The 21,023-nt window shown below is 35.6% G+C and overlaps 1 protein-coding gene across 18 annotated transcripts in view; it reads right to left on the bottom strand.

Annotated features, from left to right (window-relative positions):
• FUBP1 (far upstream element binding protein 1) overlaps positions 1-21,023 on the bottom strand; it is a 34,393-nt gene that overhangs the window by 6,939 nt on the left and 6,431 nt on the right. For 10 of the 18 annotated variants that reach the window (XR_006885996.1, XR_006885995.1, XR_006885993.1 and 7 more), the window contains exons 2-19: positions 20,323-20,413; positions 19,426-19,488; positions 18,560-18,598; positions 18,044-18,083; positions 17,209-17,261; positions 17,049-17,120; positions 16,848-16,905; positions 14,796-14,958; positions 14,599-14,697; positions 14,372-14,473; positions 14,015-14,117; positions 13,812-13,912; positions 12,942-13,083; positions 12,106-12,266; positions 9,650-9,801; positions 9,481-9,560; positions 6,018-6,146; positions 4,111-4,185 (exon numbers count right to left, since the gene is read on the bottom strand). Coding sequence is in view for 14 of the 18 variants with exons in the window: in XM_046645204.1 (XP_046501160.1) it covers positions 4,111-4,185; positions 6,018-6,146; positions 9,481-9,560; positions 9,650-9,801; positions 12,106-12,266; positions 12,942-13,083; positions 13,812-13,912; positions 14,015-14,117; positions 14,372-14,473; positions 14,599-14,697; positions 14,796-14,958; positions 16,848-16,905; positions 17,049-17,120; positions 17,209-17,261; positions 18,044-18,083; positions 18,560-18,598; positions 19,426-19,488; positions 20,323-20,413 (1,723 nt within the window). In the remaining 4 variants the exon portion in view is untranslated. The remainder of the gene's footprint in view (positions 1-4,110; positions 4,186-6,017; positions 6,147-9,480; positions 9,561-9,649; positions 9,802-12,105; positions 12,267-12,941; positions 13,084-13,811; positions 13,913-14,014; positions 14,118-14,371; positions 14,474-14,598; positions 14,698-14,795; positions 14,959-16,847; positions 16,906-17,048; positions 17,121-17,208; positions 17,262-18,043; positions 18,084-18,559; positions 18,599-19,425; positions 19,489-20,322; positions 20,414-21,023) is intronic. The other 8 variants (XM_046645211.1, XM_046645215.1, XM_046645207.1 and 5 more) reach the window with 3 other exon arrangements.

Below are 21,023 nucleotides of genomic sequence, written 5' to 3' on the forward strand. Positions count from 1 at the left end.
TTTTTCCATAACTCTTTTCAAAGACGAAGTGAGTTTAACATTTTGATCTTAAGAGAAGACACAATTAAATCTGAAACAGGTTTCAATATTTAGACAACTGCCAAATATCCCAGTACCAATAGTAATAAAATCACACAATGTCTCTTACAAATTGCACACTTAAAACCCTGCTGACTTGAGGCCAAACCTGGTTAAGGCAGCAGCAATTTTCACTTCAGGTTTACAGAAGGAACTAAACATCATTGTTAGGAGATACTCATTTTAGAGGCAAACTAACACCACAAAATAGTAGAAAGAGGGAGATGAAGCAAAGAAAATTCATCAACCTCAAATGTTCCCTCAAAAAGCAACACCCCCAAACTCAAATATCCCCATGGAAAGCTAAAAGTAAACCTGTTAGTCTCTAAGAAAAACAAACACTTGGGAAGTCATGAACATCTGACATTCCAAACTTGAAGGTGTCCAAAGAAAAACTCATCTGACTCCTCCGATCTGAAGGGTAAATGTGATTCACTTTGCCCAGCTCAAAGTAGGTAAACAGCTTTTCCTATCTCATCTACTTATGACGTGGCTCTCAGAGAGACTCCTTGTTCCTTTTAGGTATGCTCCCTTTATAACTCTCAATTCAAAAACTGTTTTGACGGCAGATACAGTTCAGTCTATACTTTAGCAGAACATTAGTTAATATTCACATATAGCTTTACAACATATAAAGTTTTACTTTATTTCATTCAAGAGATAAGACTTGCCCTAGAGTTCACTTGTTAACATTCTATTACAGCCCAAGAGAGCCAGCCTTGCCTGAAGAGATTTTCACTCTCAGTTCTCTCTCTATACACCTGCATCTTTCTTACAACCACTCTCTCCCCATCCTTGTAGGTTTAGGGTACCATATGCTAAGGGTTTAGAGTCCACCATATCAGTGCTTAACATTATAATGGCCTTCCTCAAGTCAAACTTTTCCCAAAATGCTTTCATTAATCCTCTTTCAAACAGGAATTGTCCCTCTCTACCTTGAAACCCTGTTTGTTTTCTTTAGGGTGTTTACTTATTACAAAAATTCCCTTCATTCTACCTTCAACACCCATCTCCAGATTGCTGCCATTCCTGATATCACTTAAATTTCCTTTCTTTAACCCTCTAGAATCTCATCTTTAAGAATTTCTCTCCTAAATTTTCTTAATGTTAATCCTAGGAAATACACAAATGTTTCAGAAACAAACCTAATTAAAAAAACTTAACTCATATCTCTTTAATAGAGATTTATTTACTAATAAGCAAACTGACAAATTTACAGTGTTAGTGGAGATTTTCTGTTCTTAACAGAAGTTGAAATTAGGCTTCAAGAGCTGGGAGAGGCAGGCTGGTTTGATGAAGAGGGCATTGGATTGGGAATCAGGACATACAGACTCCTAGGAAATCCTAGCTCTGCCACTGGAAGAGTAAAACTCAGCCTCTCCAAATAAGAGAGCTGGATTTGAAGATAAAGATCTTTATCTCCCTGATATTTTATTACACCTTTCTTTAAAAATCTTGAAGAGTGAACTATATTAGTTTTATGCTTTAAGGTCTCTTATTTGTGGTTATCCTAAAAAGATCTTAAAGACAACTAATGCATCTAGAAGAAATTAGTTAAGCAACCATTTATAATAAGAACATTTATAGGCAAAAATAAACTGACCTTGTAGCTATCATTAAAGACCCGACAAACCTAACATTATTTCCTTTAAGATTTACATATAAGAGGAAATCACTCAATCGTCCACTTTGCTCATAAAATTGACAGCTTGATCACTGTGATGCTACAGAAAAACACAACTGAAAAAAAAGTGGGGGTTAAGGAGGATCTTCAGTCAAACATAGTGTTACTTATTTCCATACCACCTTTTCTTCACAAAGGATTCAAGACAGGCCAGCATACTATCTCTAAAATTAGAATTCAATAGAGTAGTCAGCAGGGAAAAGGTAGAATATGAAAAATTAAAAGAGTAAGGGGAAGTGTCTACCTTTAACAATAAAAATTTGAATGGTATTAAGATCCTGCAGATTACATTCAACATACCCACTCATTTTGGGAAAGTAAAATGTAAAACAGCTAAGTAGTAAATCTATTAATGGCCATGTTGCAAAGCAACAAGATAAAATCAAACAGAACTCACACTCATTCCTCAGTAATTATCGAAGTCCACCAACAGGCCTTTGTTTTGTTTTGTTTTAAAGATTGGCATCTGAGCTAACAACTATTGCCAATCTTCCTTTTTTCTGCTTTTTCTCCCCAAACCACTCCCCCAACCCCCCGGTACATAGTTGTATATATTTTAATTGTGGGACGCTGCCTCAACATGGCCTGACGAGCGGTGCCATGTCCACGCCCAGGATCCAAACCTGTGAAATCCTGGGCCATGGAAGTGGAGCGAGCAAACTTAACTACTGGGCCCCGGGGCCGGCCCGTTTTTACCCACTTTTAATAATAACGTAGGGAACATCTCTGACGTATTTCTCTTTGTGAAAATACAAGTTGGACCTGATTTTATTTTTAACCTCAACATGATCAATTCTTTAAAATGGTGATGTTATTTCACTAATGTTAAGGTGACCCTAGGCCCTGACTACCTGTTGTCACGGAATGATTAACAGCAGCATACTCAGTTATTCTCACAAGTATCCCAGTTTGGACAAGAAATTATGTGACCATCCAAAATTAGACTATACTGCTTTGAGGTTACAGGTTTTTTTTCAAAGTTTCTTTTTGCAGAATTTTAGCTATTGTAGATCTGGCTAAGATAAGCTGGGTCACAAAAACAAATTAGTAATCTGTGAAAGCCTCAGGAACAATAATGCAGCGTGACTTCCCTGGAAAGTCATTCTAATAGGAAAAATTATTTTTCTTTATATAAACAGAAATCAGCTGTGTGTAAACATCCTATCACCAGATGCATAAACTTTTACACAAAGAAAATTAATACAGTCACCCTCTGGAAACTTTTCTTTCTGTGAAAAATGACATTCTTTGTCAAAGAAAATACTAAAATTTACATTGAGAACCACAAGGAGACTCTGTCTTATGGCAAAATTCTACCATCTATAAGAGACACTTTTTTTATCCCAGTGAAGAATGGGCAAGTTTATCTGTTTATTTTTCATTTGTGACAAGTGATTGTGGGATAAGTGTGTTGATTTTAAATAACTAAGAGCATAAGCATCTGAAAAAAACTATTTGTCCGGAAGTGTAACATCAAGTTCCAAATGGTCCCTGAAAAAAGCAAATTTGGGAGACAGGCGTGGGACGTAGACCCTCTTCACAGTGCAAATTCTGGTTCCACTTAGTAGTTGTGTAACCTTTGTTTCCCAGTCTGTACACGTGAAGTGTCAGTGAAGACACAATTCGTTTCATTCACAGCAGTTTGTAGTAAGTATTTGCAAAGCACTTCATTCACAACTGTACAATAACCAGAAGAGCAGGGCACCTAGCTATATTATGCCCACAATCACATTCTCAGCATCTATCAACTATGCTTGGCATGTAGAATATGCTCTATACTTACTGAATGAAAATGGCCTTTCTAGGTGACTGTTTTTCTTTTTCAATATATGCAAATATTATTTAATTAATTAACTTTCTCTGTTACTGTAGGTTACTTCTTAGCTGCTTATTTGCAGCAAAAATACTACTACACACAACCAATTCTTGCTTGGTGCTCTAGAAATTTAACCTATGCCATTTAGGCTACTAACAAGTACAACTGTCTCTGACAGAAGTGTAGGCAATATTCAATGTCATATCTACCAGTGGGGAAACGTTTAGTTTCAATCAGAAAGTGGTCGACAAATGCATTTAGAAATAAAAAGATTTCCTTGTTATATAACCACAAATTTAAGAATTATTATTTGTAATAACCTTGATATATCTGAAAGTTCATGGACTTTGGAATGCATTCTTACTCAATTACTCTGCCCATCAAGACTTTAAAAGTTAATGGATGAAAGATGTCCAAGGTAATAAAAACATGGTATAAACATGCTTTTATCAAAATCTTCAGCCTTCTAGGATGATATTTACTAAACATTTCCATTTAATTAAATGTATAAAAAAAGAAATGTAGAACATACCCATTTTCTTGTAGTACTCTTCCCAAGCCTTGGTATAATCAACCTGTCCAGCTGGAGCTGGATTCTGCTGATCTCCTTGTTCAAGAAAAAATAACATAAAAAAATAACATTAAGATTTTTAAAAGGCAATTTTGGCCCTTTCCTTCTGTTCCTTGAGTGGAGGAGTTGCATGTGGCCTGTGAGTGAAGGTAGGAAGGAGGTGCTGTGTGGCAGGGCATCCCTCATGGTGCCAAATACTGTGTGGGGGTACAGAGGTGGTGGACAGAGAAGGTGATCTATGTATGTGGAAGAGGAGTTTCACTGAGCATCTAAGTAAATTCACTGGTCAAATAAAGAAACACACCAAGGATACCTGGGTTTCACCATTTATAAGCATGGAAAGGGAAAAAGCTAGAAAGAACCCTGAAGTGTTGAAATGGAACTGCAGATGATATGAATGTATAATTTTAAAAATACACACATATATGGATATTTATGTGTATGTAAGCTTATTTCCTAGCTCTGTACACTGAAAGGAGCTGGAAGCAATGAACACACTGAGTTTGATTTCTAAATACTATCATCTACTACCAAGAATCAGGACTCCTTGGAAAAACGGCTTATTCTAGCGCTGGAGCCCAGAAAGCACAAGACAAGTATCTTATTGTACAAAAAAGTAAGGAAATGCTTAAAGAATAACAGGCACCTCAAAAGGATACAGGAGCCATCTTGAAGGTACTCCTGACTGGCCAAATCTAGGACAATATAATAATCAAAATAATAGTTTAAAATACTACCTATTGAATAAAACAGGAATCCATAATGATATAAATAAATAAGAAGAAAAAGAAAGCTCTTCTCTACGGCAAAATACCAACTCTTAAATGTAGAATGAATGATGGAAACAGAAATTACCATCACAGTTGCTAGTTCAATCAGGCAGGTGCTATCAATGAAGGCTAAGGATGATGGGTAGAAGTTCACTGAGGAACAGAATAGTGGTATAATCTCAGTATAACTCTCCAGAAAACAATTAATTTCAAAGATAAAAATGGTGATCTTATGATATAGAAACCTGGCAGACACCAAAATGACCAAGTGACCACGGTTACCATCTCCAGAGATCAAACAGGTCAATATTATATGACCCCTGATGTAATGCACCAAGAAGAGCACAGCATTATTTCTCAGGAATTCTTGCCATATAAATAGGATCTTATGATCATGACCTCATTCACCTTCATGAGAAAAGCTGAAGGGACCTAAGTTGACTGACAGTCATCCCACAAAACAAAGCTCTGTACTCTTTACAACATGAAAAAGGCTAAGGAATTACTCCTGATTGGTGAGACTGAATAGACCTGATTGGTGAGACTGAATAGATCTGACAACTAAATACAACATGTTACCAGATGGGATCCTGGATCACAACAGAGAAACTGTTGGAATAACTGGTGCAATCTGAATAAGGGCTGTGTACTGGGACAGTAATGATGCATCACTAGTGACTAACTGATTTGGAGGGCTAAATGATGGTTATGTAGTTTTGAAGTAATACCGAAAGGAGTATTTAAAGGTAATGGGGGCATCACCTCTAACAGCTTGGTTTTAAACGGTTCTGAAAAAGACTAATGATAATGGATATGGACACATGATAGACAGGGTAATGGAGCAAATGCGGGTTGGGGGATAATAACATTAACAGCTGGGTTATCTGGGTGTTCTTGGTAACGTATCTTACAACTTTTATAAAAGTTTCCAATTATTTCAAGTAACTTATTTTTAAAAAGGAAAGTCGGCTTACTGAAGCCGTAACTGAACAATATCAGAAATTTTTAGGTATTATACATTGATGCATTTCATACACAATTCCAAACACAAGTTTTCACTTTCACCTACCAAACACATTCTTTAGTTACCATAGTTACCTTGTCCATTGGTTTGGGTTGTAGTTGGTGCACCAGCAGGAGCTGCAGGTGGTGGCTGTGCTTGCTGTTGGTAATAGTGAGCATAGTAAGCAGCCCAAGCTGCTGAATTTGGATCCGTTCCTGCTTTAGCTACAATAAACACAAGTTTAATGTTTGCATTTAAAGTCATAATCTCTCTCACTCTCATATCTCCCGGCCCAGCAAATACACAGACCCCAAAATTAACTGGACATCAAAAATAAATAGTAAACAGAAACTTTCAAATTCTCGTATTATTTTCATTGTCATCACTAGCTTTTACTATAGAAAACTGTGGCTCAGAGATTAAGTGACTTTCCTAGTTTCTAGAAAAGCAGCCAATGCTTTGTCTCAAACCATCCTGTGCCCTTTTTTTTCCTCAACTGGTTTTGTCTCAAGCACAACAGTCCTATGTGTCAGATGACTAAAGGAAAAGATTCTTAGGAACTAACCTGTACAAGAAACAAACAATTATTTTAGAACTATGAACTCTGTCCTTCTTGTTGTCAAGGAAGAAACAACTTAAAAGTCTCGGAAAAAGAAACAAGAGATCAGCCCTATTTTCTATCATATTTCACAGTGATTATCTTAAAACATCAACTCTATGTCACTACCCTGCTTGAAATTCTTTGTGTATTCCCAAGGGTCTTCAGGATTGTCAAAGCTTCTAAGTATAGCATATCATTTAATATCTTTAACGATCTGGATTCCCTGACTTAACCTTGTTCCATTCCAGCCTCATTTCCCCTCTTTGTCAATATTTTTCCAACACTTAAGTTCTGGCCACAGTAAATTGCTTATATTTTTCAGAAGTCATTATTCCCGTATGCAGGCCTTTAACCACGTTATGCTTCCTTTGCACTTGGCTCACCCTCACTCATCCTTCACAAAAATCAACTGATGAATTACCAGTTTGAGACTTCTCAGCCAGGAACAGAAATCCTCTTCTTCTGTTCTTTATACTAGGAGTATCATATGGTAATATAAGTATACCTTTAATAGTTTATATCAAGGAGAATATGATTTCCTTAGCGTGAATCAGTATCTACATGTATTCTGTTTAGCTCTCATCCCAGACAGGCAGCCATTCTCAGCTGCTTAATAAAGGTTAGTGAAGTTTGAGAAAAAAGGAGTAAGGATTTCTAGAGTGATACAGTTTCCAAGGTGATACAATTACAAGACATTATACCACCCTCCAAACCATTCTCAAGTAATAAATGTAGTGCCTTTTCTATGTTGGATATTTATGTCTCACTAGTGTCATTACCTGTAAACTGATAAAAATATTTCTGTTGACACTATGTCTGGACAGAGAAACTGAGAAAAAAGAGACTTCAGGAAGTGTTACCTGTATTTCTGAATGTGTAGACCATATAACAAAACCAGTTACATGTAACTAATATGTACTGAAAACTTAATATTTATTCAACCTGATTTCATTCATTTATTATCACTTTATAGAAAAGAAAACAGATTTAGAGGGGTTCAGCAACTTTCTTTCTATCCCACAATTAGTAAGTTGTAAGACTGCAACTTACCCAGGTGTGTTTCACTCTGAGGTCTAAGTTCTTGGCTACTACAAAAATCCTCAACAGCCCATTAATTTTTTATAGAAACAGATTTTAGTTCAGAGAATATTGACTCTCTTGTCAAAATAAGGGCACATTTAAATACCAGAATGTTTAATCAAATTCAGCAAAACAATTTCATTTACATTATTTTGATTTTTACATATGCTAAGTCTAATAATATAAGCAATCTCTAAACCCTGATACTTTTAGCTAAATGAGTTACCTCTTTCCCAACGGCAATGCTGGAAGCCACATTCATAACTAATTCTTATAGTGGTGACTTCACTGCTACACTCCACTTGGGAAAATGAGATTGTGATAGAGACCACTTCCTATTCTCATCATTTTTCTCAATCACGCTAGCTACTCAAACACAGGGCTCACAGATGCTCCCACATATCCAAATTACCCAATACAAATCCACCCCTTAACTTGCTCAAACTCTTGAATCTCTTAAATGGTGTGGTTCCTCTGCTTAATTACACCATCCCAATTAGCCTACAGGAGGGAAAGAAAAGTCCTTCATTCCTAAAAGACTAATTTTTAGACTATATTACAGTAAATCATATCTGCCCCTCCTTTCTGTAAGTCCTTCTGTCACAGTGATGCTAACAGTTGGAGTGCACTCTTTTACTACGGAATGTAAACTCATCTTTGCATACCCAGATCCTAGCACACTCAAGTTGCTTCTTGAATGAGTGGAAGTTATGGTTATTTGGTGACTGTCATGCTGTGTCATCATACTCCACAAAACACAATCCCTACGAAATTGAAGTATGTTATCTAATAGAGGGCCACATAAATACCAGAATGTTTCATCAAATTCGCTAAAACAATTTCATTTAAAACAATTATTTTAGTTCAGTTTTTAAAAAAATATACTAGTGCGGAAAGGAATCCATAATTCAGTACCTGCCTTGAAACTACTCCAGTGAAAGAGGCCTAAAAGGTATAGTAGGTGAGAAAAAAGGATCATAAATGTCACTTGGTCTTGATGAATGCCCCTGTGACCATGACGGAAAGAAAACTACAGGGTGGGAGAAGATGCAAGAATAGAACAGAATGTAATATATATAAAATCTGGATCTGAACAGAGGAAATATTTAACTAAACATATTTTAGAGTTCTAACCCACAGGTATTAAATACAGGCCTGATTTTTACTAATATATGAAGTTACCATATCAGGAATACTCAGATACAACTTATGTATCATATTTGAGATACCTGGGAGTTTAATGAGGAAGGATTAAAAACACCATTAGACTCATGTAATTTTTTTTTTTTAAAGATTTTACTTTTCCTTTTTCTCCCCAAAGCCCCCCAGTACATAGTTGTGTATTTTTAGTTGTGGGTTCTTCCACTTGTGGCATGTGGGATGCTGCCTCAGCATGGCCCGATGAGTGACACCACGTCAGCACCTAGGATCCGAACGCATGAAACCCTGGGCCACTGAAGCGGAACGCACGAAGTTAACCACTCGGCTATGGGGCCGGCCCCTAGACTCTCATAATTTTATAAATAAATGTACACTAACTATTCTTTCAAGGATAATGTCGCAATTAACACTATACATTTGACGGCAGTGGTATCTAAAACCTAAGACATGGTACTTCTTCCAATAGCTTTTGGCTCTGTTTATCACTTCAAAAGCAGGGAAAGTCATTTGCAGGTAGAAAAAAGTCACATGAACACAAACCATAATCACACCAGTCTTATACACTGTGGCAGAACCAGAACCTAACACTCTTCTTGAAAGAGTAAAACAAGTGCAGAAAATGCACACAATATAAAATCAACACTAGAAAATTTAAGAATGTAACAGGTTTGGCAAACAAACAATACAGATTACAGACAAATAATAAGCATCTTTACCTGGATCAGGAGGGGCCTGTTGCTGCCAATGTGGATATGCATTTCCCCACCCCTGGGGAGCATAGGGGGCTGGAGGACCACTGAAAAGGATAGAAATCAATATAAAAATATGATTTACCAAAAGCTACAATCTTTAGGGGAAAAGCCCAGAATCAAACCCAATACTTACTGAGGAGCAGGGCCAGGTGGTCCTGGATTATAAGGTGCAGGGTTGTATGGTCCCATTGGAGTTCCAGGCCCTGGAGGCCCAGGAGGCCCATGGGGGCCTGGGACACCATGGGGCCCATGGGGTACAGGTGGCCCTAAAGGATTCACTGGGCCCTGCAAAAAAGGAGAAAGACATACAAAAATAAGAAAAACAGTAATGGTCGAACATTTCAAGGGCCAAATAACCTTTGATTTCTACTCTTTTATACAGCCACAGCAATAAACATTAAATTTTCCTTCATTTCCTCAATCATGTTACAACTATCTCAACTATATCATATTAATGAGACGTAAAATTCATTAAAATCAATAACATTAGCAAAGAATTGAAACATTTCCTTTACCTTCTGTTCTTTTCAGACTATTATCCCCTTTCCACTACTCCCCTTTCCTTTTATAAGTCTTACTTTTACATTTCCATCTTAATCATGGAAGTTTATCAAATATCTGGTCCTTACCTCTAAGCTCTTCTCTCTTTGCAACTACTGAGTCTACTCTCCTAACATTAATCAGACACCCACCTTGCAAACATATCCCCCAAACTGCTTAGGCCTTATCTTGCGAACTGTCTACTGAATACCTGGCCAATAATGTAACTCCTAGTTCTCACTGGACAACTAAAGTCCTCCTCACCACCTTTCTGTCACCGAACCATATTTAGGTCGATAATTTAAATTTATTTCCTCTTTTGCCCTTTACCATAATTTTCTAAATACCATGAAAGTTTTCCTTGTAATTGATTTAACAAATCAGAATATTTCATATCCATATTATGCGACATCATAATTAATAATGACTCACTCAATTCTTTTTATAATCCAACTTGTAAAGACCACTAGATTTAACTGAACACATACCTAAAACACACCTTTCATGCAGTTAATACTGACCATGTGATATTTTGGACAAAAATGCTTAAACTACATTTAGTTTTAATTCTTCTTAATACAAAATAATAAAGCTAAACTTCATAACTTCCAAAGTTCCCTTTACTAACTTGTCTAAGTCTCTAATTGCTATTGTTATCCCTCACTTCTATTATCCATAATCTATCCTTTCTAAATAGTAAAAAAGGATTACTGAAAAAAGTAGCAACATTTTTATAGGGCTATGTACCAGGCACTCTTTTACATAATACACACATGCATACTTCAATCACTTAATCCCTACAATCCTGTAAGGTAGGTACTATATCCTCATTTTCAGAGGAAGAAACTTCAGCACAGAATAAATAACTTACCCCAATGTCACAGCCAGTAAACGATTCAGAGTATTTTGAACCCAAATAGCTTAACTCTAGAGTCCAGGTTCTTAACCACTATACTACACTGCTTCTCTAGAACAACCTATCTTGTTTGCCCATCAATCCAGAAGAAATCCTGATCCATGCAGGCTAAGGATAGTAAAATCCAAAACCAAGATGTGCAATTCATTTTTCTGGCATCAATCTCTGTCATTACTGATTCCACAGTTATTTTCTTCATTTTTTTTGAACAATTACATTCATTATCCATACCACAAAACTTAAATGTTGGTGTATATTTTCATGATATTCTTCAAGTGTCTTTTGTACATCTATTTTTTTGTCTTCCCAAGCAGACAGAAACAGTGTCAACCTTATTTTGCACCCCATTTACAACACGGTAAACATCAAGAATTTTCCTAACAAATTCTAATTATTATTAATAATTTAAGATGCTCTCTCACATCGTATGTTAATTCTTCACGGTAAAAGAATACAGGAAAGCACTTTTTGCCACATTTACAAGAAAGCAGTCAAGATTCTTCATGCTTTTTTGTACTACCACCAGCAAACTTATCTAGAGAAAAAAGTTCCAAATTTGGCTGTGTATCAGAATCACCTGGAACATCTTTGTAAAATTAGATTGCTGGGTCCTACTCCAGACATTATGAATCAGAACTGTGTGTTAATGTGTAAAGGTGAAAAGTACCCAAGTAGTCTACATTTTAAAACTCACCAGATGATTGCCAGTTAAATACTCAGGATTTGTAAATTTCTACTTTAAAGTAAGGGACGCATTCGATTCATCTTTGCCTCAAGAGGGTTGGGTATAGTAAGCCCTCGATAAATATTGAATTCTCGTTAACTATCTCCTTCAAGTATGTTTCACAACCCTCTATCAACTGTAACGTCCTATCTGCAAGTAATGCTATTTTCTCTTATTTACCCACACCCAAATATAAGGTTGTAAACATCTGTAACTATGTATCTAATTGAGTTACCCTTGTTCCTGGAACATCTTTTCTATGTTGTATGTATCTATTATGTGTTCAGACCTAAAATCTTACACCAGAAATGGACATTTTTCTGTGCAGCACATCGAGGAGCATCTGAATTAATGTCTTATTTAACTAACAGGGTTTATGCTATAAATTGGAAGTTTAAAACATACTCACACCAATCTTTTCTTCTATGAGTTGCCGAGCATAGTCTATTTGCTGTGGAGTGCCACGAATTGTAAATAACTTCATATTAGGATCTGCATTAGGTGGAGGATTTCTCTGAAGTTCTATTCTTGCACCAGATTGTTGGCTTATGCTTTTTATGGTTTCACCTCCTAAAATCAAAACACAGTAATTTCTCTAAAGATTCAAAGGATACAAGTGGAAGAACTCAACAGAAAATGTCACAATTAAATGGGCCATTACGAAAAAAGTTTTGACCTGTATTCCATCTGCCAATATTCTATTAGGATTTTCCATGTATTCAACACTTTAAATTATATAAAGAACTTTAAGCTTCTTTTAAAATTCATTTAAGTTTCAAACACAACTTAGTATATCTGTACCCAACATTATGACAAATTATAACTTACCAAAATATTTGGTTCAAATAAATTGCTTTTACAAGCAATGTAAATATAAACTAACACACATTAAAAAATTCAAAATTTTAAAAACATGAGAGTCAAGAAAAAGCAAAATAAACAAAAACACTCAAACCACTTTTTAACTCAAAAGAAAAGTTTCTTACACTAATAATTAAACTGTTGGTCTCCTTCTCTAGAGACCAAGGTGATTCAAATCCTACTCTCATTTAAGTATATTTAAGATCCTTTACGTATGTTTTAGTTGTTACTTATCAACACACGAACACTTTTCTACTAAAATATAGCAAGGAAAATCACTGCTACTTGTTTATAATAGTAACAGAAATGGTGTCCAGAAAAATTAGGTAAGGTGTTTAAAATTTTAACCACACATTAAAACATTAAGAGTTTAAAATACATTACCTTTTCCTATTATTAATCCAGTTTTCCCAGTTGGTACAATGAAATTAAATTCCTGTAGTCCACCAGGTGGTCCCATGTTCCAGTTGCCTTGACCTCTACCTCTTCCTCGACCACCAGGTCCAGGTCCACCAGGATTACCAGCCTAAAAAGGAGAAAGACAAGGAGGAAAGAAACGAAGTCAGCAGAAAAACAAACTCTTCTTTCCACAATAAAATTATTACATGTCGAATGGAATACTACTCAGCTGTAAAACAGAACAAAATCATTCCATTTGCAATAACATGGATGGACCTTGAGGGAATTATGTTAAGTGAAATAAGCCAGCGAGAGAAGGATAATCTGTGTATGACTCCACTCATATGAGGAATTTAAAATTATGGACTAAGAACAGTTTAGTGGATACCAGGGGAAAGGTGGGGTGGGGGGGTGAGCACAAAGGGTGAAGTGGTGCACCTACAACATGACTGACCAACATTAATGTACAACTGAAATTTCACAAGATTGTAACCTATCATTAACTCAATAAAAAAAAAGAAAAAAAAATTATTACATGTCGATTTTCCTCAACTTTCATTTTCCTAAACCAGAAATTTAGAGAAGCTGGGAAATGACTTGGGCCAGATAATCAGCAAGTGATAATCACCATTTATTCTTTTTATACTGGGGTGAAAAAGGTAGTGCACATATGTAGCTGCCTTCCTGCTTCCAAGATGTTTACCTCAAAGCAATTTAAACTTTCTAGCTATTAATAAAGTACCATCAAACAGATCCCGATATAAACATAAAGGGGAGGGACACTTTCAGATTTGATGAAGGAAAATGTTTTCTAACTGAAAACAAAACAATGAAATTATTAATATTCTATCAAACCTGAACACTTCGAAGAAGGTCTGTAATAATTTCTGCAGCATGTTGACATCGGTCTGGAGGTCCTGTTATTTGTGCTATTCTATCAGGTGTTGTTCCATCATCTTCAGAACAAATAAAGAATCAAATTGGATTAATTTAGCATTAAATGTGAGTGTCAAAAGTAACTGCTACCAACACTTAGAAAATTAAATCTATGTACTCACCTGGTTTAAATTGAATTCGAACACCAGCATCATTTTGTATTTTTTTAATCATCTCTCCATTTCTTCCTATTACAATGCCAACAGCAAATCTTGGAATGGGGACCTTATGCAAAGAAGACCAAGTATTAAGACAGCCATTTCCTGAGAATTAATCTGCCTTAAATCATAAAAGCATACGCAGCACTACGTTTCTATCAAATAGGGTAACGATACAAAATATACATTCTGTGTTCTAACGTAGAAAGTGGGGGGAAAAAAGAGGATACAATATTAGAGAAAGCTATGTAATACAAAACAGGAAAAACATTATACTTATGAATTAGCACACAACAGTTTCTGAATGGGTATTTGACTTACATCTATCCCTTCATTTCCTCCTATTCTTGACCCATACTCATTTCGAACTTCTCTGAAACCACCTTGATCACGAATTAACTCTAACACCATTTCCTTGGCTTGCTGAAATAGAAAAAATTACCCAATTTAGAAAGTATGCCTCGAAACACTGTAATTATTCAAGCATATTTTGCCCATTTTGTCATCCACCCCAAATCCTTCTTTGTAAAATATAAACGTAAGTTTACTTGAACTTTGTATGGGTCTCCCGTAATCCTAAGAGGTTTGTCAGCACCAGTGTTCTGAGGTCCATCTTGAATCATAACCATTTTAACTCCAGCCCGCTCCTATCAATCACAGACATCAAGTGTATTAACAAAAGGGGAGCAGAAGGAAACTGGCTTCAAAACAGACGAAAAACAATCATTTCACAAACATGTAATACCTGAAGTTGTTTAATAGTCTCTCCCCCCTTTCCAATTACTAATCCTGCCTTGCTAGCTGGAATCATGATTTCTTGAACTGCATTTCCTGGTCCATCACCATGATGGAAGCCAGGGGCTGGTCTTCCTTTTTCAACAATCTGGTCCAGTAACCGTTTCGCTGATCTGTTAACAAATTTAATAGTTAAATAATAAGTTGCCACATACCCAAAAGCTTATCCAAATAGAGAAATACAAAATAAAACAATCAGGTACTCTTCTCATCCCAATTCAGGTTTAGGTGGCTCAAACCTATATTTTAATAATTTTAGTTAAAAGAAAATGACATGGGGTCAAAGTTGGAAACTATACAATATAATTTTCTAGGTATAAAATTTTCAATATTTTTAAGAATAGTCCAAAATTTCAAAGTAGTAGCATTCTACTTCTAAAGTGATCTCATAAGTAAGCTGATTCCTCCAAGAGCTAAATAACGTATTTACATTTTTAAACTACCACTTTCCACTGACACGTTAGAATTTATTCATTCAACAAATACTTAAGAAACGTCAACTATATGCCAGGTACTATTCTAGGTAATGGGGTTACAGCACTGAACAAAAACAGACAGGGTTCTTGTTGGCATGGCTTAACTTCATTAAATAATTTAAGTAAAATTAGTAGGTTAATTAATCAACATGGCATTTGGTAAAGAGGTACAAAGAAAAAGGAGAAGGAGGACAGAATGTGTGTGTATGATGGAATCCTATTTTATGCGAAACAGCTATGGGACACCTTACTGATGACGAGCATTTGAGCCAAGAGTTGAAGAAAGTGGGAAAGTGACTGAAAATATACGGGAGAAAAATGTTCCAAAGAAACAAGAAGTGCAAAGGACTCAAATGAGAAGCATGCTTGGTGTGCTAAAACAAGAAAGAAGCTAAATGGAGTGAGAGCAGAGTGAGTTGGGAGAAGAACGGTAAAAACCAACGCGAGAAAGGTAGCTGGTAAGCCAGTCCATGATAAAGACACTGACTTTCATTCTAAATGGGGATGCATTAGAGGATTTTGAGCAAAGTAGTGATGTGACTTGATCCACATTTTAAAAGGGTCACTATGCCTATACTGTTACAAGAATAGCCTATTGCTGGACAAGGCTAAAATGAACGGAGTCACGCTGCAATTACATAGGCAAATGGCATCACAGATAAGGTGATAGTTAGAAGGTGGCAAGAGGCTGGGTTCCAAAAAAATTATGAAGAAAACATGACCCAGAGTTGCTTAGGGATTAATGAAGCATAAGAGAAAGATAAAGTACTAAAACAGAGTTGCCATACACTGAGATGAGATGAATAAGATGAGCAAAAGAAAATGCAGGCTGGGAATGGGGTAGAAAGACAATTTTGTTTGAGATGTCTAATAGACGTTTAAGTGGAAATACTAAGTAAGCAGCTGGATATGAGTCTGGAATTTAGGGAGAGAGATCAAGGTTGAAAATAAAAACTTAGGAGTAAATAAAATTTATGATATATAAAGCTATATATTAAATGAGAGTAAATAAAATCATTTAAGGAAGATGTGTAGCTATAGGAGGACTGAATTTTGTGGCACTTTCATGTTGAGAGGCCAGGAAGATAACGTAGGACAACCAAAAAAGACTGAGAATAGCAGTAAGAGAGGTGAGTATCTTTAGGTGAGTGGTCCACTGTGTCGAAAAATGCTAATCGGCTAAATAATGTGGAGGCCACTTGTGATCTTGAAAGCAGCAATTTCAACGGAACAGTGGCAATAAAAGCCTGACTGGTATGAGTTCAAAACGAAAACATAGGCAGATGATACAGGAAGCAGAGGTACCTCTTTTAAGGAGTTTTGTTGTAAAGGGAGCAGAGAAATAGAAATGTGGGGTTCAGGGATGGTTTTTGTTAAGATGGAGGAATTTTCAAACATGTTTGCATGCTATCTAGAAATTATCTAGAAAAAATTAATACTGCAAGAGAAAGTCGGTTCAAGTGCAGGAGCAACGTTCTTCAAAAGGAAGGAGGAACTGGCCTTAGGCACATGATTTTCATACTTACTGGACAGATTCAGGTGTTCCAGTTAACATACACGACCTTTCTGGAAGGCCACCACTATCTACAATAAAAAAAAAAAAAACAAGAAAAAAGGAGTAAAATTTTAGGTCAATAAAAGATGAACAGCTGGCAACATTTTCACTAGCAACTTAAAAAATGTCTTTGTTTTCTACGTCATTTTGAAAATAACGAAAAGAATGTTACCAGGAGCTATCTGTATTTTGCATCCAGATTCCTGCTGTATGCGTGAGATCTGTTCACCTCCTCTGCCAATTACTAGTAAGAAAAAAGAAAATTATTTGCTGAAAAATTACAAAGTATGTTTTGACTATGTTTTCAAAGCTTTAAAAATTATGCTACTTACTAAATCCAACCATTCCATCTGGAACTTTGTATTCTTCTGTCATTACAGACCTGCTAAGAAATAAAAGAAACTAACATTTTCCTCCAAAAAAAGATAATCTGTTTACATATAAAAGGTAATCTACTAATAAAAATGCAAGTCTAATAGCTTAAACTAAGTTTCCAGGCACATATTCACAGTCAAAATATGTCTTGAGCAGTTAATGTCAGAATCTTAATTAAGGTGATACACATAAAGTGAGGAGGGTATGGTGGATGGAATGGTCTAAAGGCATGAACTGCAAAGGAGCCGGGGTGGAGTTCTGGGAATGTTTTCTTTTTCCTTGTTTTTTTTTTTGAGGAAGATTAGCCCTGAGCTAACTAATGCCAGTCCTCCTCTTCTTTTTGCTGAGGAAGCCTGGCCGGCCCTGAGCTAACATCGTGCCCATCTTCCTCTACTTTATATGTGGGACGCCTACCACAGCATGGAGTGCCAAGCAGTGCCATGTCTGCACCCGGGATCTGAACCCGCGAACCCCAGGCCACTGAGAAGCAGAACGCGTGAACTTAACCGCTGCGCCACCGGGCCGGCCCCGGGAATGTTTTCTTAACTGTTATTTTAATTCACCTTAGTTCTTCTAAAATGTGGCTAATCCCACCCATCCTTCCAAATTACAAATGTATCTCACGCGAAAAGAAAAACGATCATGCTATATCACTTTCTTAAGTCATGGGAAACGAATTATACCAAAAAAAAATGCAGACACATATTCACTATACACTAACTTGATTATATGTTTTTACGTACAGTTCAACTAAAACTTGCAAAGTACTCTTTGAAAAGCATTTGACTATACCTTTGCTGCTGATGCATCGGTGGTAACTGTGTTCCAAAAGCTACCAAAAAATTAAATAAAAAATTTAAACTTAAGTTCACATATATTTTATAATCATATCAAGCAATTCTAAAATCTTTCCCTGATGCACAGCCAACACTTTGAAGAGAGTAAAATTTTCTGCAGAATACTTAAATCAACTATGACAGTAGACAAGGAAGTCAGTGAAAGGGCAGACATTAGCAATGGCATAGAACAAACTGTCCCTTTACAAGTGGTGCAAGCAGAGATCAAAAAATGAAGTTATAAACTAAACACGTAAAATGCTTTACCAACCAAATCTTAATATACACCTGGCTAATACTTAAGTGGGAGATTATAAAGACAGGAGGTACATATTTACAAAGAAATTCATTCTAAAAGAATATTCACGGCCCTCAACTAACTTGAAAGATACCCATCAAAAGAGAGGAACAAAACCCTAATATTAAAATCCAGTTACATTAGCTTTTAACCCAATTTAAAACAAATACTTACAGTCATTCTGTGGAGCAACTTTCTTAGCATCTGGTTGATCTGCAAAATTAAGAGTCTTTTAATTTTTTGCCAATAAGTACAAATAGTAGACTTAGCTCCCACATGCCCAAGCCAAAATATCAATATAAACATTTATTGAAATAGCTAAGGGTATGGTTTGTCATTTGAACCAAAAAGCACCAAAACTCAGCCCAAAATCTTAGTAATCGAAAGAAGAAAAATTACATTTATTTCATTCTCTTCATATTTAGAAAAGATGCACAGACATTTTAAAGAAATTGTTTTTGATTCTATCAAATCACTGACCTTAATGTATGTTACGCACTTTAGAATGATACAAGACAAAGTATTTAGGCCCATTACTAGCAAAATATCACATGCTAAATAAAGGCTAATGATGCTTCCCACTGTAGGAACTCAAGATTGGAAGGAAAAAAAACCACTATCAAAATGTGAAAATTTGACATATCAAAAGTTGAATGTATCTACAGTGACCACAGAGCTATGCAAAATAAATAAATAAATAAATAAATGAAAAATCACATTACAAGGCAATCTCAGTCTAAACTGTTCTACTGTTCCCAACCAAACATTTCACGGCATAAACTTCAGCAGAAAAACTCAAAACAACTACATGACTACCTTCATCTACATCCTTTACACAGATGAGTACAATGCATACCTTAATAGACAACCTAGAGCTGAAAGGACTACATTCTTCTCCCCCCTTCAAACTCAAATGATTATCAGAATGTTGTGCAGCAAAAATTCAGACACATAATCCAAGAAATATTTGTGTCCATTTAAGAATCCACTGGTTTTTCACGTTTACATACTAAACACAGGTAATAAATAAAAATTCCTGCCTTTAAAAGGAGAGGGCATTCCCTCCCAGTGTGTTGTACTGCTCGGACTTGTCCAAGAGCCATCTACACATAAAATAAAAAGAATACATTACATACAACATCTGAAGCATCATTAGCTCATTTTTCTGTATATTAAAACCTCACTATAAATGTGAAAGACACTTACATAAAAGGAAACCAAGCACTCCTGGTTAAAAGCTACAAATACATTCTACAGGCTCATTCAGAATCCTCTTTTGTTAAAAAATAAAAGGGCAAAAAGAAAGTGTATCAAAATTCATACATCAAATCTAAAACAAAAAATGTGCACACTTCTAAGTTCAGAAGCTTCAACAATTATGTTTTTAAAAAATACAAGGCACTGTATATCTACTATTTTAAGCCACATTTTGAGTTAAACCTGAAACACAAAACAAGGTACTAAAACGAAACAGTAACATAAAAAAATGGTATAACCTGCAACACACTAGAGTAGCAAATGATAACAACTTCAACCTTTAAAGTGAAAACTGAAAATAACGAAAATATAGCATATAAAGATTAATTCATGTATGATGAGGGAAAAAACCAGTGAAATGTCTTCTACATTTTAGATTTTTGTTTGTTCCAGTTTATTAACAAGTGGTCTGTGCAAACTGTCACTCTGTCACATTTTCCACTATCTTAAAAGAGGGAAAATGTTTTCTAGTAAGACAAAACTGGTTGGTTGACTCAAATTTTACTTACCTGTCTTGGTCTCTTTTTCCCCTTTCCTTTTGAAGCCAATATAAACCTTACAATTTTAGGAACCTTATGATAAAAGTAATGTTTCAATAAAAGAACATTTGAAAAATACTGAAAATCACGTCATCTAAACTCTACATAAAACAATTAAAATACTTATTGGCTATAACTTACCTCCATCTTCCAAAGGTCTTTTTTGTCCCCCATAACCATAGTCATTTGAATTCAGTGATGTACCAGCATCACCTCCAATTTTTGCTGCAATCTTAAAAAACAAAAACATATCATCATTAAGGATAGGATCATAACTACTGTATACTAGTCAGTATTAAATTTCCTCATATATTTCCTAATATGCATATATGCTAAATATCTATGACATAAGAAAATTAACTTGATACAAAGATAAATTACAATTACAGTTCAATTTATTACTACCATTAATAATTTCATAGAATTAACAAATAATCACCTGGGATTAAGCTTCTGATACATCTCTATAAGAACAAACAGGGAAGAAATCAAGTAGGAATCTTTTAGAAGACTGACTAAATATCATTGAAGAAAATTTGGATCCTAATTCTATGTTCTCCACCGCTCTCTCCCATGACTCTTCAAAAGACATGTGTGGACACAGAGCATGTGAACACCTTGTGGGATGGACTCTAAGGCTGGCTGTCTAATAAGGTAGATGCTAATTACACGTGGTTACTGAGTACTTGAAATGTGGCTAGTACAAGTTCAGATTTTAAGTGTACTTTACGTGTAAAATACACACTGCAAACGGAAAACCTGGAACAAATATAAAGAATGAAAACATCTCAGAAAGTTTTATATTGAACATATACTGAAATGACAATAATTTGGATATGAGG

The sequence above is a fragment of the Equus quagga genome, chromosome 18 (genome assembly GCF_021613505.1).
Source record: "Equus quagga isolate Etosha38 chromosome 18, UCLA_HA_Equagga_1.0, whole genome shotgun sequence".
Lineage (NCBI taxonomy): Eukaryota > Metazoa > Chordata > Mammalia > Perissodactyla > Equidae > Equus > Equus quagga.